This window comes from Artibeus jamaicensis, unplaced genomic scaffold (genome assembly GCF_021234435.1).
Source record: "Artibeus jamaicensis isolate MK-2021 breed Jamaican fruit bat unplaced genomic scaffold, CSHL_Jam_final contig_387, whole genome shotgun sequence".
Classification (NCBI taxonomy): Eukaryota; Metazoa; Chordata; class Mammalia; order Chiroptera; family Phyllostomidae; genus Artibeus; species Artibeus jamaicensis.
The window spans coordinates 45,227,405-45,253,350 of NW_026521812.1; the positions used below are offsets into that span (position 1 = coordinate 45,227,405).

At 35.9% G+C, this 25,946-nt stretch overlaps 1 protein-coding gene across 2 annotated transcripts in view; it reads right to left on the reverse strand.

The window, feature by feature from the left end:
• BCKDHB (branched chain keto acid dehydrogenase E1 subunit beta) overlaps window positions 1–25,946 on the reverse strand; it is a 189,963-nt gene that overhangs the window by 39,897 nt on the left and 124,120 nt on the right. The window contains exon 9 of one of the 2 annotated variants that reach the window (XM_053664755.1): window positions 11,885–11,971. The exons of the other annotated variant lie outside the window; for it this stretch is intronic. Within the exon in view, the coding sequence (XP_053520730.1) occupies window positions 11,885–11,971 (87 nt within the window). The remainder of the gene's footprint in view (window positions 1–11,884; window positions 11,972–25,946) is intronic. 2 annotated transcript variants of the gene reach the window in all.

The following is a 25,946-nucleotide window of genomic DNA, read 5'->3' on the forward strand; positions in this document are numbered from 1 at the left end:
ATAAAACACATGGGTTTTATTAAAAGGAATATGCATTTATTAGGCAAAATGATAGCTGCATAAGTAATAAAACATTCCATCATATTAAAAGACTATTTTATCAACAAATGTATATAGTACTTCATTATTTTACTGTACCTGAACTATGTTTTTGGAACTGCCACAACAAAGCTGGTTTTAATAAACTCTAGGATTGTGTCATGTTGGAATACTATTCATAAAATGTATTCAATTTGATCAGCAATGCACACTCAGATAGAAATCTGTGCCCAGAAAAGATTGTGGTTAAGAAAATAATGCATAAATTTATTGTCAGGGTGCAAAGGCAGAAGAAGATTCTTCAGTAACAAGCTATAAAGGTAAGAGTAAGTTCCAACTTAACTGCTAATATAGAGCTAGCTTGAATATTTTAAAAGACTAGTGGAATAAAGGAAAAATGGTGCTAGAAAATTGAATGGTGTAAATTATCTCAGGGAAAACAGATTTTTGTCTAACTGGTTCAGTGAGCACCAAAGTATACAAGCATAGTGAGTATTTTATACTTTTCCTATTCTAAGATAGGAATTTAAAAACAACCCAAGAAAGGAACGCAGAAATGGAGCTATGAAAAGGGCAAACAAATTTTTTCAATAGATAGAAAATATGAAAAACACAACTGACACAACTATGACTCTGGGGGATATAAATGTGGATTTTAAAATGTTAGTCACCTCAAGGTACTTCTTAAAACGTAAGTATCTAGATATTCTTAAAATAATAGTCATGAATTGTACTTTTCACCTAATAGTTTTGATAAAGACAAATAGATTCTTGGTACCATCAGCAATAGAACTATCTTAATAATAAATATTATATGATCCTCTCAAGAACTGAAACAGAAAAGTTTATCTTCAAATGGATCAAGAATTTAAAGTGCATTTTTTAATATTAACTTGGAAGAAAAATCAAATATTCCACACTTCCCTAATCAAATGCAAATTTTGTCATTTCTGCAAACTAAACCATCTTGAACACTTTCATTAATATTGATACATCTAAAAAACCAAAACTATTATAAACTAGATGATTTCTGCTTATAGCTTTCACTTTCAACTGCTCTTTTTTTTTTTTGCAGTAACTGCTGATTGTAATGTCTTAATTTTCACAAATGTTTAGATTCAAATGGAGCAGAAAATTCATTAACAGTAGTTAATCTCTATTTTAATATCTGTTTTAAACTCAGTGATATTTTGGTGAGCTGTGAACTCACTCACAAAAAAGAGATGATAATCCCCTTAACAAAACATAAACTAATTTGGGCTATAAAGTTAAATCACACTAAATTATAAAAAAAAAAAAGTGCTCTTGACAACAACTTTAATGCCCACCAAAATGCATGACAAACTAGCTGTGAAATTTAACTCTGTCCCCTGAAGGCCAACCCAGTCCCTTATTGATTGTGAATACAACATTTACAATACATGCCTAACATTTCTTTACAAATTTAATATCCTTCTCCGTACTTGGCTAAGAAGTCAGGCAATTCGGCCAAGAGCACTGTGCAGGTCATGGATAGAGGCTCTCTCACCTACAAAGTTTTAAATAACCTTATTACAGTTTGAAAACTTTATGACAGGTTGTATATATTTTTTAAATACTTTGAAATATTTCATACCAAACAAGGAAATGAGACATGTTAAACAAATTGTACTAATTTTCTTTGAGAATACAACCAGATGTTCAAGAATTACTGCTCTGACAGGAAACTACAACTCTTCAGGTACAAATCAAATTATAAAAATCATTAACATTTTTAAAAAGTAATATTTTCCTTCAGAGAATCCATTGTACTCACTTAATAGTTTATTCGTTCTATGAAACTACATTGGTAACTATGTAACTGCCAGTGTCTGCTTTAGCCTCAGATTTTTACCACCAGATTATTCAAAAGAAGTAACACTGTCAAAAGGATACAAAGTAGAAATGTGAAGAATAACAGCATATACTATCAGTAACTTTACAAAGATAAATCTTTTTAGTTTTTTGGTCAATAAATTGGAGTGGTGCTGTATAAAGGACAGCAATTCAACCTGTCGGTCTTTGTGACTAGAAATATCTACCTACAACATAAACCAGCAAGAACATCACTCTCCTTCAGAGAAGCGCCTAACCACAGTGAGGCCTGGGGGCTGTCGGGTGGAGGGGGGCTGTCGGCTGGAGGGGGGCCATCGGTTCATTTACATCATTCACTTTCTGCTTAGAGCCAGGCATGGTTGTGGGCCCCAAGACTGCAGGCGTGAACAAGTCAGACACGGTCCTCAGGCTCATGAAGCTTACCTTCGACTGGGGAAGGACAGTAAATAAACAAGACGTTTCAAGGGCTATGAGAGAGAGCAGTTCAACAGAACCATGTGAGAGAGGAAGCCTCTTGCAGATGGGACATCCAGGAGGGCCTTTCTGAGGAGGTGCTTTTTCAAAACTGAGTTTACTGAAGAATCCACATATTCTTTCCAGCTGAGCACATTGCCTTTCAAACTTTCTAGCAGAGTTCATTTTCCCATCCAACTGGCAGATCAGTTATTCTTAAGTGAGATGGATGGGAATGGTCATGGGACACCACCAGCGGGCTACAACAAAATGCTAACCAGGGGTTACAAAGAAAGGCAGAAAAAAAAAGAGGGAGGTTAATATGAAAGCACCAGTCAATTCAAAGGCAACTACATCTGGCTAGAAAAATATGAAGGATTGTGTGAGAGAAACTGGGGTACTTTGTCATTGTCCAGAGAGATGAAATGTGGACAATTTTCTTTCTGACTGGATTATGTCCAGAGATATTTCAGAAAGAATGATGGCCATCCACCGTAAGGCTAATATCAAAAGAAGGAAGGGAAAATAAGCAGGGGGTCTGATCCATGACCAATTAACAAAGGAAAACTAAGTAGTCTGAATATCCCACTATAAGGCTGCTTTCACTTTCACAATGAGAGCAACGAACCTAATGCACCACACGCAGGGGACAGCACTGGCCTGCAGCAAAACCAAGTTTACGTACGCAACTCAGTTTCGCCGCCTTGAAAACCATCCCCCATCACAAACCTGAGTAATCAGTTTCACTGTGAATGACCATACCCAAAACTCAAATGTACATGATTAAGAAACCGTGTCCAAACAAAATATGAAATTGTAAAAATCAACCATAATGAGCAAAATGGGCTTTCAAATTTAAAATAATTTAGGAAGAACTATAATGTTCCTCATGCCATGTGGGAGAGACATCTAATTATAATAAAGCCTTTAATTATTGTTAAGTTACATGTATATAGAAAATAAAGAAAAAAATAAAAAATATATCATTTGATAGAAGTTTTATTTTTTCCTAGGCAAAGAAAAATATATATGGTTTTTCTCTCTTCACAAAATTGGGCAAGAAAAACACCTGTAGGTTAGCAGAGTTAGTTTTTCATATAATAGTATACGCATACAAATATGGTGTGGTCGACTATTCTTTTAGTGATTCTAATAAATCTACACATTCATAATTTATTCAACTATACACCTGTTGTCGTTAACACTGTTGCAAACACGTTCCTATCAGATGAACGACATGGAGGAAAATGCTCTCATGCACTTCCATGTGCAACACCAAAGTGACTGTTGCTAGAATTCCTGATCAAGGGGAGTCTCAACCCACATTCCCAGGCTGAGTTCCAGGGGAAAGGAATCAATATCTGCATTCACCCAGCATCCTCTCAGTGCTAAATATTGTGTAATTAATGTTTAAGCAGTGCCACTCTTATGGGTAACAAATGATACTGATAACTCATTTTCGAAATTTGTATTTTTAGTCTTAATAAATGGTATACAGTTTCATGTTTATGGGCCATTAATAGTTCTAAAAATAATCTGACTCTGACCTTTTAAACAAAAGAGCTAGTAATTCCCTTGTTGATATTTGAGAATGTTCAATACAGGACACATATTAATCTGCTGTCCTGTGTCCCAACTTTCCCAGTTGTCAGTCTGTCAGTTGTGCTTGTTTTTTGTCACTCAAGATTTTTCATTTATGAAAATATATTAACCTGTGAAAATATGACTGATCCTACTGCTTTTCTTTTATTTTTTGCTCAAAAATTTTTTACCTATCTCAGTATCAGTTATTTCCTACATTTTTCTTTCTTTTCTTAGTTCACTTAGAGTTTATTAGGGGAATGGAAAGCAAAGGACAGATATGAAAGGCATTTACAACCCGACTGCTAGGAAAGCTGGAGGCAGAAGGGCAAGCATGAGGCTGGAAGGAGAAATTAAGGAGGCTGGCAGGGAGGGGCTCAAATTGAAAAAATGGCCTTCTGTGCTTAGCAAATAGCATTAAGAGACTGAACCCATTTCTAACTACTTTATTATTCTCCTTTCTGTAAAAGTCATTTTGTTGAAGGGTTGTCAGGATCATGTACAAAGGACACATGGACAAAGCCAAAGGGGGCAGGAACGAGGGTGGAAGGTGGGGGTGGCTGGGGAGACTGGTGGCGGGAACAAGGAGATCAACTGTACCTGATTTTAAAAAGGTCATGTTTGTTGAAACAGTTGTCTGTATTCCTCATTTCAAATCTTCACCATTCACTCACCAGCCCAAATATAATACAGGTACCAACCCAGCTACTCCTCTGCTTTCATCAAAGCCACCAATGTCTTCTAGTTCAAGGTACAACAGTCACTCTTAACTGACAAGTCTGGAAGAATTTAATATTGCCACCCATGGACTCCACGGTAAAACTCTCCCTACACGCCTCCTGGGACGGCTCTCTCTTCCTCCATTCCCTCTCTCTGGCCACTCCATCTCACTCTTCTTTCTTGTCTTCCTTTTAAATGGTGGTACAACTAGAGACATCTTCAAAAACTTTCTTTGTAAGGACTATCCCCCTTTCCTGTGTGGTCATACCCATCCCCAAGGCTTCAGCCGTCACCGCAAGGTGATGATTCCTTAATCTTTTCCTATACCTTAGGTTCCCTCCTGAGCTCCAGAGACCCATTTTCATCCCCATTTCAAATCCTACAAGTCTAAAATGAATTCATAATCTAAGCACATTAAAGATGTGCTTAAATCTCTTTTCCAGTGATATTCCCCAGCTCAGTGAAGTAACCGCACCTCCATTCAAAAATCATCCAACCTAGAAACCAAGCTGAGCCTTATTCTGCCCCCTTGACTGACTGCCTGTCATGCACCTCAGTCCCTACCCTACTGCTCCCTAATCAGTCAGGAAGTCTTTCAGAGTCCCCCTCCTACTCTAAAATCCACCTTTTCCTCCAACCCCACTCCCATGTCCTCCGTTTAGAAGACCCTTGAATCTCTCACCTAAATTACTCAGTTTTTAAATTAATCTCTAGGACTTCCTACCTCACCTCTCCCAATGCATCCTCAACATAGTGCCAGAGTTTTTCTAAATTGTAAATCTTTAATGTTATTCTCCTGCATAAAATCATTTAATGATACCCTTTTGCCTTAAATGCTGTAAATTGTTTTTTTTAGTTTCTACTACTTCCTATTTGCCAGGAAATTTATAAAGTATTTTAAATACATTATATGGAAGAACTAGATTTATTTCTATGCGAGCTGGCTCTACTCCACCACGTCTACTTCCTCTATACAGACACAAATTCCTCGGTATTACATATAAGACTCTTTAAGATTTAATTCCTGCCTGCTTGTTGAACCTTACCTCGTCTGACGAGCTTCACTTGTTAATGTTCAACTGTCCCAAAACCTCTTTAACTCCTAGAATATCAAATATTTCTTTTGCCTTCTTATTCATATTATGTCTCCTGCCTGGAATCCCCGCCCACCTTCACTCATAGGATCACACTTATGCTCCGAGAGTTAATTCAGCTGTCATATCTGGGTTAGATGACTAAGTATTTTATATTTCCAGCGTCTTCTGGATATTTCTCCATCCTAGCATAGGACCATTATCTGTTTAGCATCTATTTCTCCAACTTAGTAATTGTGTCTAAAACAAGGACTCTATTTCTTGAATGAAATGTCTCAGGTAAGGCTATGCACAGAACACTCAGCAGAGGCTGGTTGAAAGAACTATGTGATCAGCACACAGGAGTGACTGAAACAATGTGAGAAACACTGGTTTGGACAGATGAGGATCCTGAATGGTGACATAAAGATCTATTTCTATAGCCGAAGAAGACCGACTGAAGGTTTTCAAACAGAGAATGAACAAAATTTGATGTGTATTTTAAGAAAATAATGGATAGTAATGTGATAAGATGTGATAGGCTGAAGAAGATGATTAAAATGTCCAGAAAAAGTTGAAGAGAATTAGAGTTCATTGTGATATACACTGATTTCTAGAAACTAGCAGATAGTCAGCCATGTGCTGATGTTTACCTTTTCTTGTTTCATGTTAAAACCCTTCCATATAAACTATTTTATCATACAAATTTCCTATCACTGCCAAACGTGAAGTTGGCATTTTGAGTCTAACACTCAAGAACAAATCTTCAAAATTTTCAATTAAAAGTTTCAAGAATAGCCATGCAAATGGTTTGAGTTCACCCAAGAAAACAATGGGGAGAATTACAGGGCTGATGGAAGAAACTCGGCCACACGTACACTGATGAGCAAAGGAGTTAGAGCCATGGTGTGGTCAGGGCAAGGGGGAGGCCAAGAGAGTATCACATGGGTTGAACCACTGTGATGTCAGCCGCCCCGTCCACAGGGTACCCCTGAACGATTCTGTCTTTGGTGCAGGTCAATCTACGGCTACAAAATCTATTTGTGTAATTGACATGCAAGAGGCTTTAGGGCAAAACGCTGTTTTAAAGGTCATCCTATATCTAAACACTCTGTGTGAAACTGCTTTTCTAATGCTTTGGCTCCATCTGGGTAAATGTTAGTATCGAAGTGCACTTCCCTGATTATGATATGTGTTGCTGTCAGCAAACACTTGGCATTACTAATTTTTTAAAAATTAAGATTATAAAATTGCAGTGAACTATTCATCAAATTACTACTCGGATAGTTTTCTCTGATGACTCTTACTTCATCAACATCGTACCTTTGATTAAATATATTTCCACAATGATAAAAACTTAGGACCTTTTCCTTCTTCTTCAGATTGATTCTTTTAAGATTGCCTACAAATTTGCTAGTAATATTAATTCATTAGATAAAATCTTTCTGTAGACACTTTCTAACATGAAACAATAAGAAAAGCAAAAACCCCTCTCTACTTGAAATTATGAAAATTTTCAATACCATGATTTGTATAAACCCCATAAAAATCTTCACAGACTATTAGAATATGATTACCTTACATGTCGGTATGTACAATTTCTGCATTCTTATTATAGGAAAAAAGACCGCACAGAAAGGATGGAACAATGGTATGGAAACTTACCATCCTCTCCAACTGGACTCTTTATTACAGACTTATTGCTTCCATGTGTTAAAAAAAAATTCAAGCCTTTAAGCCAATCCCAATCCCTAAAATTTTTGGCATACTTATTAAGCACTGAATCCAGAAAAAACATTTTTTTATTATCACAGCCTATCAGATTAAAGATTTATTTATTATGAGAATGTGTTAGAAATTAATTTTTTAAAAAGGTTGGTTTCTACAAGGCTTCAAAAAAGTATGCTATTTAAAGCTTAACGTTGTTAAAATACCACAAATTACTTGGTCTCAATATTTAAATAAATAATGCCTATTTTGAGTGTTGTACTCTAGAACATATAAATTCATTTGGAGGAATATTAAAATAGATGAGGTTAACACCTTTTTCTTAACAAAAAAAAGTTTTTTTTTTTTTACAGCTGTGGCCACATAAAGCTGAGGAATACAGCATCACATAAAATTAATTCATACAATTTTCTGAAACAATGAAATCTTTGCTCAAACTATGCAATGAGGGCAATGAAATTACCTAAACTCCATTGTCTTTGTACTTTTCCACAAATCAGGCTGCACAATGGGATGCATAACTCCCTCAAAGAAGCACATCTCCAAGTTTTGGTGTGTGTATGTCAAATGAAAGAAGGAAAAAGTTCCCTCACCCCAAAATGAGAACAGATGGGAATGTAAAATTAGATGGGAAAAGACAGTGAAGCTTTGGATGACCGACCGAGAAATCTTCCCCTGAGGGGAGCCAAATATACCAGACCTCAGCTTGTTGTGCTTCCCAGTTAACTTCCAGATTAAATCCAACAGAAGTGCAAAGCAGTTCTTTGATTCCATGTACTGGTTTTGATTTTTTTGTAAGTATATATTTTATCAAGAAACTACCAACAAATACAAGTAAAAAAATTTTATATTCAACATACAGTAATCTCTTAATCACTCTTGAGAGTTTAACTTAGACTGTTAAATTACTGCAGACTTAGACTGTTAACAATAAAAAATTTTTAAATAATAAAATAAATGACCTTGTGAAAAAGAGGCAACAGACATGAACAAACTTAAGATGCAGACACTGAACTCCTTGTATAACAGAAGTGCCATCTGCAGTAAGTGGGACACTATGCAAAAAATAAATAAATGTACTTTCTGTTCATTTTTTCCATATTTTATCTCTATAACTAAAAATACTAATAGTAATAGCAGCAAATTTTCCTACACCTAGCAAAAAAGTTTCTTTATTTGATATCCAATTTTATAGAGCATGACATAATTTTTCTATCTAAAAATACCAACTATAACCTTAAACTAATATTCTCTATAGGGCTGTATTCTCTTCAATTTTTTGTTTTTAATATGGATATGTAGAATTTGAGAAAAACAGAAAATTATGCTCTCAGATATGAATGTATTTAAAAACAGTACTTTTATTCCTAATAATCAGTATATTGCTTAAAATAAAGTAATATTTATAAATGTTTTAAATATTATTTTACTTTATAATAAAATAACAATCATTAAAATAAGATAATTTTTAGGAGCAACTGTGTAAAATTAGCCATGAGCTTTTAAAGCTACTAAATATCTTCCACAAAATAGTATTTGTAGAGATTTGGTGTGTGCTCACTTTCACATGAAATTTAAATTCACTGATACAATAAGGAGAATAATTGATTCTTTTCATCAATATGCTCAAGTTCATACATTATTTTATCCATAATTTTAAAATTCTTTGCCAAAACAACAATCAAAAGTTCTCTGTGTACCTATTCTCTGCCATCTCAAGGAAAACATCTTCACTCTGTTTTATCGTTTTTAACCTTACTAAGTATACACAACAAAAAGAAATATACAAATATGGCTCATTCTAAACAGTGAAAACGGCTGCACCTCACACTTAAGTGATCTCAGTTTAAACAACTCAGGGCACTGGTAATTTGATGCCAGCTTCACTTTTAATTGGGAATGAGACCTTCTGCGAAGAAATTGTTCATTATAGTACCTTGCATTTAGTTGAATGTGTGTAGGAAACAATTACTAAAAAGTAGATTTTATTATTCAGAATACTCTAAATTTTATGCAATAATTATTTCAAAAAAAAGAAGAAAATCTCTCAAGGCATTTAACTTTCTTTCATTTTCTCCCTTATCAATACGTAAAAGCCAGCAAGCAAACTTTTGGGGATAATACATTGATTATATTTCATTAAAATTTACTTTTCACACTTTCTATCTGTGCAAATAAAATTTGAGCTAAACAAAAACTGTGAACATTTGCAAATTCATTCACATATTGATAAGTCAAATTCTAATTCCCCAAATACCAAATGCAGATCCCTACAAATTTTACATTATTGCTTTAACTACTTTTCTGGTAATTGGTTGAATAATTTTAACATGGAAAACAGAGAATATTTTACAATGAATCTAAAACTGCTATCTTCCCCTCGGAGGCTGGGAGGGCACGGGGGCTTTGAACAGAAACTGCACAGGCACACACACAGGATTTACCAACACTCCTGTCCCAGCCCCAGAGCTCCCACTGTCTTTTTTAAACTGGGTAAGTCACAAGCACTCTGAGTGATAAACACTTAATTAAAAAAAGGAATCTGGTTGGCCTAGGTGGTCAGGACTTCTCAGATGGCAGATGCCTGAGGATCTCTGGGCATATTCTCAGGACTGTGAGAGTATTACACAGTGTCTTGTTTTGTTCTGGTGTCTTCATGTTATGATATAAATAAAAGTATATTCCGGATAATCCCCTTCATAACTTTTAGCACCTATTAGTATCACATAATTCCAGGTTCTGATTTGATACAAGTGTTTAGGATCTTGATGATGTTAGCCTTTTATGCTAACCATGTTTAACGCACAACGTGTTGTTCCTCAAACTGGAATTCATACATGTATTCTTGGGGCCTAGGAAATATGTTTTTTTGTTAACACAAGTTCACATATTATTCAAGACCAAGAGACACTAGATTAGACAATCTTTCTAATTCCTTTCCAGTTCAAAATTATGTTACATTCTATTGCAGCTCACTAACATTTTATGAAGATCAAATTTAAAAGGCATACTTAGAGAAAGCTAACTTCACAAAAGGAATTACGTATGTTCTACCTGTTTTTCCTTTATATTTAAATGCAAATACATCTTTGAGATAAGAATAAGATGGCATTCAACAGAAAAAACAAAACAAGGCTGTCAAATGAAGGTTCCTTCTATTAGCCCAGACACTGTTACTTCAAAGGGCTTAGTGGACCACATATTAACCAAGAGTCACAACACTCCAGTTTCTTTGCCCAGTTTTCCCTCTAACTTGAAATAGCATCTTGGTGTTGAAATAATTCATTTCTGCAACATTCATTTTTGTGCAGTTAGTACATTATACTGCTCAATGAATAAAATGCACAATAAATAACAGGTAGTTGTGTTATATAATAGACAGTATGTTTCAATTTTTAATTTATGTAATAAATGAGGAAATAACAGATCTACAAAAAACATGTAAAAATAACAATACGTTTTATTTCTGAATCCACTTCTAGATTATTTTGACCTAGCTTTAAAAACATGTTTAAATTTGCTTCATGTAATTTAAAAATATTTAGTGTTTTCAATTAGAACTTAAAGATATTTTATTGGTAGAAATCAGTTTACTGATTAAAAGTTTAAAAATAAAAACCATTTCTCATATATCATAGTCTAGTTTTTAAATCATACACACTCTTAAAAGAATTCTCAATTTATATGTTTTAATAATATCCATAAAGAAAAGCAAAATGCTTGCAAACTGCAAAACTTTTTAGGTGTAAAATGCATATACTTCACATTTAAAATAGTTACATAATTTTTAATTTATGGAGTTAGGGACAATGAAAATCATTTACTGGTAAATCATCTTTTTCATATGTGTGATACAAATGTGAATAAAAGTTTTAAGTAAAAATTCTCTATGAGGAGGTGTATTGAAATTTTTCCTAATATGTAGGATTGTAACTGAACACTTTTAAAACAGAAATAAATTTTTTAACTATTTCTAAAGTGCTACAAATAGCATAAAAATTACTAATTAAACTAATAAATTGAATTATTGATTTTGAAATTTATTGATTCACATTATTAAATTTGGACAGATTCATTTTTCATTAGGTGAGGGCAGGAGAATCTAAGATCAATTTTATAATAACACATTTCATAATAAGTTTAAGTTTTATCAAGAAATATTACATTTAAATTTAAAAGGGTTTTCCTGTTATCTTAGTAAAAAAGAATATAACTGATCTTAGTTTATTAAACTTCGAAATTTTCAGCTTTTATTATGTTAAGGTTTCTTTTCTAATGATGTAGTTAGACCATTAACTAAAAAACAGTGGAGTCAAATGAAAAATATGCATTTCCAAAAACCGCATTCTTTTATATATTGTGATAAGTAATTTTTTCTTGGAATAGACACATGCAGTTACATAAATGTTAAAATCCATGCCAAAAAGTTCCTCTACCTGCACCGTAGAGCTGATCTCCGACGCAAAGCCGCCCGTCAAGGGAGCCTCGTGACTGATTAGCAGTCGTCCTGTTTTGATTACAGACTGAAAAAGACAAGGAAAACCTAATATTGAAAAGAACACATAATTTCAAGTATATGATGGTAGTTTTGATTAAGAAATAAATTATTTAAATTCAATACTCTAAACTCTTTCAACTGGACAGTCATTTGACCTTTGTACTTAAAAATTTTTTTCAATATAGTTTATAATCCAAGTACAAAATAAAAATAAGATGTGTAATTCTATGAATGTCACCAAAAAATGTATTTCATTATAAAATACTGTATATTTGCATAAAACCCAAAAGTCTTAGGAAATATTATTGTTTTGTGGAGAAGGAAAACAGAAAAATAGCACATAAATGCTGCAGCAGAGGTAGCTCACGCTATCAGATATTCGAGGAGCCCTGGGAGAAAGAAATCACTGTAAACGTACAAAGCTTACAACCCTCTTCGTCCATGTGCACTAAAATCTGGTTCAGAAGCTCAACTCCATTTTCACACAGAAAATGTCACAGATCATAAAGATGTGTTCTCAGTACCAGCACAGTGTGGTTGCGTACACTGCGCATAATGCACCCTGTACAACAATAAATCAGGAAGTATTACAGGATGCCAGCTCTGTTGGAAGGTAAAAAATATTAAAATCAGCAGCAAGTTATTACAAGTTATTACTTAAAATATGCTCAGCAATTACAATATTACCAAAGAGAAGTGGTAAGTCCTCCTCTACATTGCTAATAATTTATCACCTCCCATAAATTCTACAATACCACTTCTGAATATGGAATAGAATCTTCTAAACAAAATATGTGTATATTAATTTTTCCCTTCATTCTAGGCAGAGTTTAGAATTTAAAAGTATGCAGCAGTTTTAAATCAGTACATGTTAAACTCTAAGATATAGCTAGTAGCCATGACAAAAATAAGTTACTGTAGCTACTAAGTAAATAGCAACTGAAAAACATAAAATTTTATGACATCGTACCCACCCCCAAATGAAATGCTAACCTTGGAATACTGGTGTTTGGATTTTTATGATGGTAACTAATTACGCCATTTATGACAGTCACAAATAAAGTTTCAATGCACCTGGTTAAAAATATAGAGACAAAAATATTCTGCAATCACACACAAACACACACACCAATGTAGTCTCAAAGAAGTCTCTAAAAGATGCCCTGATTTTTTTAAATTGCCGATTTCAAAAAAAAAAGACAGATTAGACAATCAGATCTTCCTTACAGCTTGAAAACCCAGACTTCTGCCAATGTGCCAGTGTTTAAAGATGACAACTAAAAATCTGTCTCAGTTGGATGGTGCACCTTGTATTTTTAAGAGGTAGAAATGAAAACCTCTATAAAAGTGCTACTGTTACCTTAAGACTGCACACAACAGAATTGGTACTCTGAGCTGCAGCCAATCCAAGATCACATGACAGCCTTTAGAATGATCCCTTAAGGCCAGTAAGCAACCTAGGCAGACAGTATAGACTTCCTATAGCCTACAAAGTATAATGGGGAAGCTAAGCAGAGATGTACCCAGGACAAAAGCTTCCAGCTTTGGAGTTCATGCAACATGATGTTTAAGTAGATGAAATCCAGAGACCTGGAATGTCTTTCCAAAGCGAAATGGCTAAATAAACCAAGATGTACCAACAGTCAAGTATTACACAGCCACGAAAAAGACTAAGACTGAGCACATGAAATGATGCACGTATGTTCAATAAAATAAGCAAACTGCAGAAAAATAATCTCATTTTTATGAAAAGCAACCACCCCAGCAGTGAGGGCACCAACAAACATAGCCCCATATATATATGGGGGAGAGAGAGACAGAGAGACAGAGATGACATGTGTAAATAGTCTGGAAGGATTCATTTAAAAATACCAAAACTTATTTCTCATGAGGAATGACAATAAAGGAATTGTAGGAAAGGGACTTATTGAAATACTTATTGAAAATATTCTCAATAAGTACACAATAAATGAAAATTAAAGGGAAAGCATTTGAATTAATGTCGAAGCAAATACATATTATGTTGAAGTCATAATTTCCTTTAAGAAGCATACGCTGTTTTTCATGGTATTTTAGAACTAGTTTAAGATACAAGGGAACCCAAACTCCAGCAGCAAAAAGGCACACTAAAGACACATGGAACCGGCAGCCCTTCCCACGACAGTCTTCTGCGTGATCTGCTGCAGGACAGGATCATATTCCACTCATCTCTTGACCCATAAGCTCTTGGATCCTAGAGAAAGTGGGAAATAAGCTATTGGTATATCACAGAAGTGAAGTTCTTCAACATGTCTGTATGTGTGTTATGTAAACTTATGTGTTCTTAAACAGGAGTTAAAATCTTATAGTTGCAGAAAAAATCCAGAAATTTCTAAAACAGCAAGAGCTGCAGGGCAGGCACAATGAAGTGGAGTGGGGCCGTGAGTTTATAGAAATGGCCGTGGTGCACGTGCCAGTGAGAGAGGGGGTAGAAAGGAGAGTTGGAGGGACTGATCACAGTCTAAGCAGCAGACTGCCATGGGAGCCGCTCTGTGCAAGGCTGTGGACTCAGCACTTTACAGCGATTACTGCAGTTAGTGAAGAAAGACCCTGCGTTTCATTTTTGCTTCTTAAAATCAACTCTGATATCTGAAAAGTATTAAAATGTATAAACTAAAATTACATAAGAATTCTGAAAATGCTACAATTTAGAAGTAACACTGATGTTTCAAAGTCATACCCTCAAATACAATTAGCATATATCATGAAAAGATTGAATCTATAAATACAGTTCAATGATTTTGTAAGGTATAATATAAATTCAACTTGGTACATGCTTTTTATTCTTCACAATTTTAATTTACTAAAATTTCTGAAGATGGCCTCTTTTCTATACTTCTGAAATTAGTAACACTTTGTTATCAGTATAATTAGATTAGACAAATATACAAAATTGAGGAGAATGTTACTGTTTTTGTAGTTTAATTAGATATTTTTATTAAATTACATATTTTTGTCAACCATAAAGGCATTTTTACCTTTAAAAATTACCTTTTACACTGAGGGACAATGATATGTAACTGCTGAGAAATTTTTCTAGCCAAATTGCATTTTGGCATAGTTAGTAAAAATGAATAATGTGCCTTTCAATGAAAATAGCTATTAAATTTTTTAAAATAACTATAAATACAAATAACACTTTAAAAGCGATTGTCTCTTGTACAATAAAATCAATCTTAAAGTTTCAAGTTTTCTTCTGAGATAAATGTATTTCACCACTTGAAAAAACTGCAAAGGTTGAAATAACTTGTCCATGTGAAAGTTGAACTTATCTAAGCCAGCAAAAATTACCAAAAGGCTGGATTTTCCAATATCTGCTTCTTCAACTTACTGCCACTAAAGCCTGTTGCAAGGAACCTGGCCTTAGGCAGAAAGAGGTGACCAGTAAGTTAGACAGGACAACGGTACCAGGTAAGACTATACAGTTAAGACTAGACTGTCAATAAACACTGTGTCCTCTACCATAAAACAAAGGGGCTTTGTTCCCTACAGGGTCTCAAAAAGATGTGTCAAGAAAACTTAAACAATTCTAAAAGGCAAGGAGTGAAACAACCAGTAGGTTGCCAAGTCGATTAGCATTGGTCTGCCTTGGAATTCTCCCAAGAAATCTCAGTCTTTTTCACTATTTTAGTTAGCCGTCCCCTTCTGCAGGACAACAACAGAATACTATTCCAACAGAAGCTATCGAAATCTGAACACTCCAAAGAGTGCACCATCGCCAACAAACGAAGCATCACAATAGTCCTGTTCTGACCAAACCCCGAAGGTGCCTTGTTTCTGACTGGGCCACTTTATAACTGTTTCCCATTGTCTCCTACCCAGATGTCATTACTAAGGGCTATAATTTCAAGTTATCTAGGCAGAATATCTAGCACAATGCTCAGAATATGGTAGACACTCAAAAAATTTAATTGGTTAAAAATCTATTAAAACAATTTAACTATATTAAGCATGGCCTTATTTAACTTACAAAACTATTGCTTTCTTGGCAAAAATCTATTTTTCAAATAGTGCAAAAGTATACTTCAGCACACACAGCCTATAACAATTTAAATGTGAAATAATAGTCTCCAAATTGAGGATATTTTAATGTAGCTTTAACAATAAGATATCCGTGATAACAGGAGAATTGCTAAATTATACTCCATTAAAATTATTGCACAGATTTTGGCTGTCCAAACATTGAACACATGTTTTAATGAATGTAGCCTTTAAAGATTTTAACACAATCCAACCAGGAAAACTGTTAAACTGTCATTCCAAGAGAAGATGATGCAGACAGGCAGACCGTGAAGCTTGCATATGCCTGAAAGTGTAACAGTGACATTAAAAAAACAAACATATTGATATATAGTATTTATTGCTTACTCAAAATATATAGCAAGATTTTTTCCCTACAGAGCATTTCAGCCTGACCAGCATCAAGTTGTCACCTTTTCTGAGTGCCGTAAATAGGAAACTAACACTTCAGATAGGCAATTTATACCTCTTCGAATGTTTTCTGTCTAAATATAAAGCTAATGAAAAGCAAGAGAAACATCAAGACTGACTTTTTCTGTTCCTTTGAAAGCAAATCTGCTTATAAATACATATGAGCAGAATAGTAAAATTATAAGCTTATGTTTCATTAATCAAAAACATTAACATTTACTTATACAACTTATAATCATTAAAAACATAATTTTCATTAACTCCAAATATTATTGAAAATGAATTAGGTTTTTGAAATATTTTCTTGTTTAGTAACCAAATGCATTAAAAAATTAACCAGAAAAACCTCAAAATTAATCCCAGGCTAACAAATGTATTAATATATGCCTCCTAACTATTGTTAATCAGCGATCTGCACACACGGTCAGACCATGAACATCACGATACTCTACTGGAGAGATGCCAATGCTAAAACAGAAATAACAGTCACGAACTCCGGAGAAAGTTCGAAAAAGCCCGTTTTGGCAAGGGTATTAGCAGCGAAGTTACAGTTACTTTTGGTATTGTAGGAAAGTGGTATACACTGAGAAAATCTAAATCCTCTCTCAGAGTTTTATCACCCATGTGGAAAAAGTAGGTAAGGGAGCAAGCAGAGCATGAAGAAAACTGAATGAAGTCAACAGAAGAATACGCAGATAATACCGATGGAGGTATGAAATGTTTGTGAAACGTTCAAACCTCCTCACTGATTCATTCTTGCCTGAATTATTTGTGTGATCAGAGCTGAAACACTGAATAGCCTATGAAAAACCACGTTGGCAAAAATTAGAAGTGGACAGCTTTCTGAATGCTACCTCCAAACATCGGATAAACATGTTTCTGTCCATCAGTGTTACCTTTCCAGCTTGATTCCTCATGGTCCCTCTAGGCTCCAGTTGTGTCAGGCTACTCTGTGAATGTGACCCATGCTCTCCTGTCTCTGACTTCCTTCCCCAAACCCTCCCTAAGACCCACCTCATACAGCCCCTTCTCCACAGGTCCCCCAAGTAGGCTTTCCCTAATTTTAAACCCTGTGGTAACTTTTTCCTTTTTTCCTTTTCACATTCTATATTCTAGCAACCATTTCCTAATAGAATCTGAGGTAGCTAACAATGCAAAGACATTCTATGAAACCTAAACCAGGGTACAAGGTCAAGAGTCAAGGACTAGCACTCACTGCTGTACCTCTGGTTAGGAACACTACTAATTCATGTCATAGGACAGCCCTGTGGACATCTGTCTTTCTGTGGACATCTGTCCCTGTGGACAGCCCTTGCAAACACACTCAAAATCACAAATTTGAAGATAGAAACTCTGTTATTTACATTTGTATTCACTGCAGAATACAGCATATAACAAATATGCACTTTATTACTTTGGGACAAAGTATCTTCCGAGTCTTTGCTTCCGAGGGCATTCTTTTTTGAGTATGCCTATACTATGTCCTCCAGGAGACTCTAAATCCCTCATGAGCATAAAGTTCAGAAAGTATCAAGTATTCTGTAGCTAACCATAATACCTAATACACGGTTGTGGATGCTCAGTAAATGTTCTTAATATTGTTTTTTTATAAAAGCATACAGACAGTGATTTAAATAAATCGTTGACGAAACTCCAATTTTCTGAGGTCTTCGAGCTCTTAAGAGAGACTAATCGCGCTATGAAAGGCATTAAAAGGGAAGTCCTAAAAACTAAGCTCTAACTGTTACTCTCGTTCTGATAGAGGATTACCTGGGCCAACTTTTTCCACCGGTATTTCCTGCTCCAGATTGTTTATAGAATAAGGAGGTAGCAGTACAAAACATGTTTCCATTTTTATGTACATTTTTAAGTGCATGACTGGAATACACAGACACCCACAATGTACCCATTCCTTCCTACTGAACATAAAGTTTCCTTTCTTATTGACAACAGGTCACATCTCGTGATGATAAGGGTATTGTACTGGACTGATGAACATTTATTAGATATGTAGTTAAACATGGGTAAGTATATAAATAAATGTGTCTTAAAAGTTTTTTTCCACCTCCCCCATTAGTTTTTTGTGAATATTTTTAAAGGATTGTTTTTTTCATTTACTGATTCTAGTGAGAAGGGGAAGGAAAGAGAGAGAAAGAGAAATATTGATCAGATGCTTCTTGCACGCACCCTGACTGGGAACTGAACCCGCAACCTGGGCAGGTGCCCTGACTGGGAATCAAACTGGCAACCTTTCAGTTTGCAGGCAATGTCCAACCAACTGAGCCACACCAGTCAGGGCACCCCATTACTTTAAATACCATGCAAAGCCTAACCACTTCTAGGAGTCAATATAATTTTTTGTGTGTGCCAATGCTATTTTTCAAAGATTGAAATAGCCACTTTTCAAGTTACTTGTGTATTTGCATTCTTAACACCACCCTATCATTTTTCAGCAGGACCTAACATGTTTCCATAAACTTGTACTTAATATCTGTTTCAACTCCATCAGTTTCTTTTTATGAAAAGAAGAAATTATAGTATGCCATTTGAATATAAGTACTGTTGACCTCCATGTTACAGAATTTTAAAGAAATCGTTAACAAGGACTACTATTATAAAATCGAGCTGTACTTCTGAAACATATCAGGGTGTTGTATCTTCTACATCTATTCTGACTTCCAACGTGAGCTCTTTCAGGCTTTGTCTTTGCAGTTTATTATGGCAGGAAGCATTCAGAGGTACTACTAATTAAAACCTTACTGTATATATGCTTATATTCTTCCAGTAAGTGAGAAAGTGGGAGTACAATGCATACTACACACTACTTGGCAAATTTAGAATCTGACCCAACAATAAAGATCAATGACAGTCGCATTCCACTACATTTATTATTAGTCAGTTCAAGCAGTTTACCTTTATTCAAGTAATATGGTTTTGTTACCATTGTGTTATATACATATTGCATGTAGGGGAGAAGAAGTTGATAATTCACAAATGACTTATTTGCCTAGTTTAGCCTCTAGGTTATGATGATTATGAGCTCACTGAAAATTCCATATAGACAGTATTATTTGTATGTCTTAACATTTTAACCATTTTAAGGGTGCACTTCTGTGTCATTAAACACATTCTCACCATTGTATAACCATGCCCGCCATCCATCTCCAGAACTTGTTCACCTTCCCCAACTAAACTCTGTACACCACAGGTGGCAGACACAAGGCCCGCAGGCTGAATCTGGCCCTCCACCTTGGTTTATCCAGCCTGGCACCTTATTTCTACCCAGCAGCAGCGCTGAGCTCCACGCCCCTAGACAAGGAGTAGTTACATTTATACAGTCCTAAAATTACATTCGGGCCTAACATTCAGCCCTTTGAAGGCAACTGTGAGGCTGATGTGGCCCCTGGTGAAAATGAGTTTGACACCCCTGCTGTGAGCATTAAACAAGAATTCACCCCAGCCCCTGGCAACCATCATCTACTCTCTGTCTCTATATATCTGACTACTCTAAGTGGAACCGTGGAACCGTCGGTGTTTGTCCTTTTGTGACTGACTTATTTCACTTAGCATAATGCCTTTGAGGGTCATCCTTCTTGTAGAACGTACCAAAATGTCCCTCTTGAAGGCTGAATAATATTCCATTGTATGCATATACAACATTCTGTTTATCCATTTATCTCCTGGACATGGGGATTACTTCTACCTTTTGGTTATTGTGAATGATGCTGCTATGACTGTGGGTATATAAAATATCAGCTCCAGTCTCTGCTTTCGCTTCTTCTGGGTACATGCCCAGAAGTGGAATTGCTGATCACATGGTACTACTTTGTTTAATTTTTTGAAAAGTAGCAGTTCCATTTCCACAGCAGCTGCACCATTTTATATTCCGACTACCAATGCACAGGGTTCCAATTTTTCTACCTCCTCAGCAAAATGTATTATTTTTTTGTTTTTTGATAGTACAAATCCTAATGGGTGTGGAGTAGTATCTCCTGGTTTTGATTTGCATTTCCCGAATCATAACTGATATGTAATCACTAATCATTTTAAATCTTTTTCTTTTCAATTTTTTAATCAGGCTCTTTGAATTTTGTTGTTGATATATATAGTGTTTTAAGAATGCTTAATGCATCTAATTTCTTAAATTGATCTCCTTGAAGACTTAAAATAACATCTTTTCAGATATGATATTCCATTTGGGAAAAGATATAATCAAACTCAATCGTTCACTGTGTCCTCATTCCTGAAAAAGCTTCACAACTGATTTCCTCACCATCCTCCATTCCAAAACAGACACAAGGACATTTCTTCAAAAGATCACTAGTCAAGGAGAGCCTTTGCCAAACAGATTATCTAAGACAGAACTCCTCTCCTGAGATAACTTCAATGGTAAATCTACTATCTGGAATCACAAAGATAACCTATAAACTGTAACAGCAGCTACAGTCCACTGCCCCAGCTACACGCTGCAGAACCTCCCACTCCTCATATCTTTGTTCCACACTTGTGCCAGAAGTTGGGATAGAATAATGCCAACAAAAAAAGTTTGGAACAGTGGTACAAAGCAGAAAATCACCTTCACTATCATATTTGAGTATCATACACTATTTCCCAATTAACTTTTAATGTTGTATAAATTCCAAAGTTCACTGATTCTCATTAAAGCCAATTTCTTGAGCCATTCACATGTGCCAATATTGGGGAAACAAGGATGAGTTAACCAAGGTCCTTAAAGGCTTGTGACATGCATTTCTGCATGTCCTAGGGCAAAGCATATTCAAAAAGAAGAAAGGCAATTAAAATATTGGTAAAGCAGAATACTAAAATTAAAAATCAAGTTACAGTTGTTAAAAACAAAGTTTTTTTTTAGAATTTTAGATTTCAATTCCTGAGGTCTTTTCTATAATAACATTGAAAAAATTTTTCTTTACTTAAACAATTACTAATACTCCCTCCTTTTCTAAACGAAGTCTCCACTTGGCAAATTTCTCTCAAGTGTTGACAACAGAGGGAAATACTATGTCTGGCCATCATAAGAGTTCTAAAGGGTAGAAACTGACATCATCCTCTGTGTGCTTCCAGCATACCGTGTAATAAGAAAGTAACTTTTACCCAAACCAAGACTGTCAGCAGTTACATTTTACACTGCTGTTTTAAGCACATATCAAGGGTGCAATTTTCCCTGAAGCCAGCTGGTTGTCTACCAAGGCAATACCTCTCTAAGGAATGATCAAAGGCATAAACACGGCTGCACTGCTGCATCTCCATGGATAAAGGCTTTTATTTTCTAAAACCTGGTCCAACTCTATTGGCATACATGGATTTTTGGTCCATTATAAAATGAAAGAAAATCATGTGTATTTCATAAAACATAAGCAAAGCTTAAATCTTTTAGGTCTTTTTTGGGTATGAATCAAAAAAGTGGTATAGTAAAACTCAAAGGATGTTTTGGCAAATGTTTAGACATATGTTTTTGAGTATATGTTACTAAGATAGCAAAAGAGAAAGAATGTAAATTTCTTCCTCCCATTAAAACCAAGACGATGAGGAGAAATTGCTTATATGATAGGGAGTTCCAGGAAAAGAATTCCTTTAGTACATAGGAATTTGTCTACAAAACATTTATTGATTACTTTATAGAGACAGTGAGGGAAGCGCAGAAATGTCAAGGTCAAGGATTATACTATCAATATTCATCGCTAATGGAATATTAGTGATAAGATACAATAATATTACTTGAACAGAAATATATCTCAATATTAATAAATCAATTTATGTTTAGAGTTAAGCCCCTCCTCTTTCATCAGAGAAAAACTCTGAAATTTCCTTTCCTTATAAACCACAAAGATTGAATAATCCACCCATTAAATTTTCAGTTCTTGATTCTGCAACTTTTTTATTGACAAGGACGAACAAAAAGAGTATGATGACTGTTGTGGCCATTATACCACAAAAAGTGAGACACCTATAATACATACCTTAGATTGAATATGATAAAAGAATTTTGGGGGGAAGTGGTCCAAGATTTTGTGCTTGTTGGCTTACATTATTCTGAGAATTTGGTCATTTTGCTATATCCATCATGAAAAAATGATTATTACAAATGAGAAGATATTACTAACCAATCTAAGAATTTTAAAAATAAGTAAAAAATTAGAATGAAATGGTACCTGAACCATTAAAGTCACAAAATAATTTAAATTTAAATTCTGGCAAGAGTACAGTTTCCTTACATTGCCTATGTGAAGTAAATGGACATAAATCTTTTGAGAAATATTCTGGGAATACATTTATCAAAAGCTATAAAATGCTCCAATTCCTAGAACAAGCAACCTCAGTTCCAAAATTTATTTTCAGAGAAGGATTGGAAAGATGCAAGATTCTGGACTTCTGGTTTGAAATTATTGCGTGTATGTGTATACTGAGTCAAAAAAAATTTTTTTTAATTAGGAAACACATTTTAGAACCAGGCCCTCACTAAAGACTTAAATACCATGCTTGGCTCATGGGAAAATTCTATGTAAAAGGGCATAGCACTTTAACAATATTGCATGTAAATGCCTTCCTGAGCCATGCCACATTGCACACTGTCTAAAACCAAGGCTTCATCATTTTCTTCAGTCTCCCTAACTTCAACAGTGCTCAGAGCCTGCGATCCCTAGTTCAGAGAGTCAGAGCGGCAGGTGGAAGGCTGGCAGCAGAGGAGATGCTCTCCCTGCAAGCGGAGCTCCTGTCATGGAGGGCCAGGCTGGGAGCTGCCCAGCTTACCCTTCACCTTGGAAACATGAGAAAAGAACTGCCCCCATAAACACACAGAGAGCAGAATCACAGTGAACCCCCACACCCTGGTTACTGACAAAGAAGCGAAGAAGGACAAAATGACACCACTGTTCAAAACTGAGTAAAGGAAGCAAAACAGAATAAACCATAGAACCTAATGAACAAATACTTAAAATTATTTTGAGCCTTCAGAGGAAAAGTACGTCTCTGAAAATAATCGATTCAAGATCTAGATGAAAGTATTTATGTAACTTCTCTGTGCATTCTTAACAAGATATAAGAGCTACAGTATTTTGCCGTGTATAATGCACTCAAGCACACAATGTGCACCCGTGTTTTGTGTGCATTATACATGGGGTTGTGCAATCTTTATACCCATGTATAATGTACATCCTTGTTTTTCCCTCAAAAATTTGGGCAATAAAGTGTGCATTATACCTGGGAAAATACAGTAAGCTCCAAGAGACAGGAATAAAAACACTAAAGAGACCATAGGGTAGTTGAAAAAGGATACAGATGAGACCTGAAAGTCTCACATTGGAACTAAAACCACACAGTAAAACTAAAACCACACAGTAAAAGTAAAACCCACAATGGTGATGATCTGTGTGTCCGGTCGTCCTCCCCTACTGCCCTCCGCTAGCCCAGTGTACGGCTTTCCATTCAGCAGCCGTCAAAACCATTTCCTGAATGAATGAGTAGGGATAAATTGGCCTCCACGGCAAGTCTCAGAAAAATACAGCGTTTGGAAGCAAGCAGACGGGAAGGCAAGGTGAATAACAAGGCGTCTTTTCTCCTCAGTCCCTGGACACAGCACAGCAGTGAGGACCCTCCCTAGGCTCCCTCACCCCCTCAGACACTGGAGGACCACCGATGTAGACACACGGACAGCCCTTCCTCCCCTTCTCCTTTGATTTTCCTTTTCTGAAGTGTGCCAGGGACTTCATATTGCCCAAACCAGAACTGCAAACAAGAAGAAAGAGAGGAAGGAAGGAAACAGGTTCCTCTTCTCTGTCTGACAGCAACTTAAAGGATAAGTAAGGCACAGACATCAGAAACTGCCTACAAACAGCTTTCCTTTAACGGGGGACACAAAACAAACGTCTCAGCACCTCAAAGTAATGTGAGTAACTGAGGCAAAGCAAGTGGTGGGTAATGTGGACAACCAGGGAACACAGCCTCTGACGTAGGTGGTCCGACTGCTTTTTTAAAAAGTATTATGAGAGCCAAGCAAAATATGTCCCCAGGCTGGATTCTGCCCAAAACTTTGCAACCTATACTTTAAGGAAACATCTTTCTGGTGAAACAATACTGGTTTTTTTCAAATGTCAAGATGTACTTTCTGCCATGTTATCTTTACCCACAAAATTATACACTGAATTAGGCAGCTTTCCATTCTGGCCTTCCCAAACATTTTGTGGATGTTTACCAATATAAACATCCATTTCGTTGGACAGCACATTCAGCAGAGCAATCCCCAGTGTTTCAGAAGAAAGACATTTGAGCCATCTCTTCACCACGTGTTTCCAAAACCCAGAAAAAACAATAAGCTCTCCAAGATAGCTTCAACTTTTCAGTAGTCCTGATGTATGATTCAAAATGACATCATAAGTGGAGATTACGGCATGTGAAATTTTAAATGTACAGGAAGAAAAGTAGCCTACACCTCTGGAACTCTCGTTCAAAAGGCACTGGGTAACAACACTGCACGCCTGAAGCATTCATGCTGTCATCTTTTAAAAAGATATTAGCAAACTCAAAAAAATAAATAAATCTCGGTCCTTGTAATACAAGGCATTCTCCATTCCTACTGCCCTGACTGTACCACCCTAGGACATCTTTCAGCGGTGGCCTTATGTTGAGAAAAAATACATGCAAATAAAGTAAACTGCTTGAGAGACATAGAATCATCCACTCTAATTAACTGCAGTTGGGAGAAAGTTATGGGGAAGAGTTTGGAAGAAAATTACAACCCAAAGGGTTATATCATGAAGGAGAAGAATATGCTCCAAGCCTCTATGTGCTAAGCTGCACTTCAGTGACAGAATGTACTAGTGCCACTGAACTGCTGCTCTTCCTGCCAACCCTCATCAGCGTGGATAAGTGTTCACACTAGCCACAATCTCTTCTCATCAGGATCACCACTTAGGTGATAACCCCAAGCCAGGAACCGTGGGCTAGGAAAGGCAGATCCTCACTCTCCTGGTGGTTGGGCAAGGCTCAGAGCCAACTGGGCAGCCTGAGCAGATGTATCAACACCACCCAAGGGCAAGGCAGAACAAGTCATCAACATGCACATCAACATGCACAAAGAGTGGGGAGGGGGCATCAGCAGTCACTGTTTCCTACTTTAGAACTTTATTCCACCGAACCACACACTAGTGATGCACAGATGTCTACAAGAGTTGACACTTTTAAAGGAAAGATAAATTTTTGTTGAAAATTTTCTCTGGCATTCTAAACAAAGAAGGGAATATCTTAATCCATTCTGTGTGCTCCCCTTGTAATCAGAGTTCTACTGGTTTTCTCTGAGAACTTACCCAAGTGTTAAAGTTCCTTTAAGCTCCAAAAGCCCCTGAAAAGAGGTACCCTTAGCTCAGTTTGGTGACCTTTTCTCCTTAGGCACCTACACTACGAAGAGCTGACCAGAAAAGCTGGTGAAAACAGAGCCTGTCACTGATCTTTGAATGCTTCTCTGGACTTTTAGGTAGAAGTGGGACATCATCAATCACTGCTTTGCTTTGTTTCAG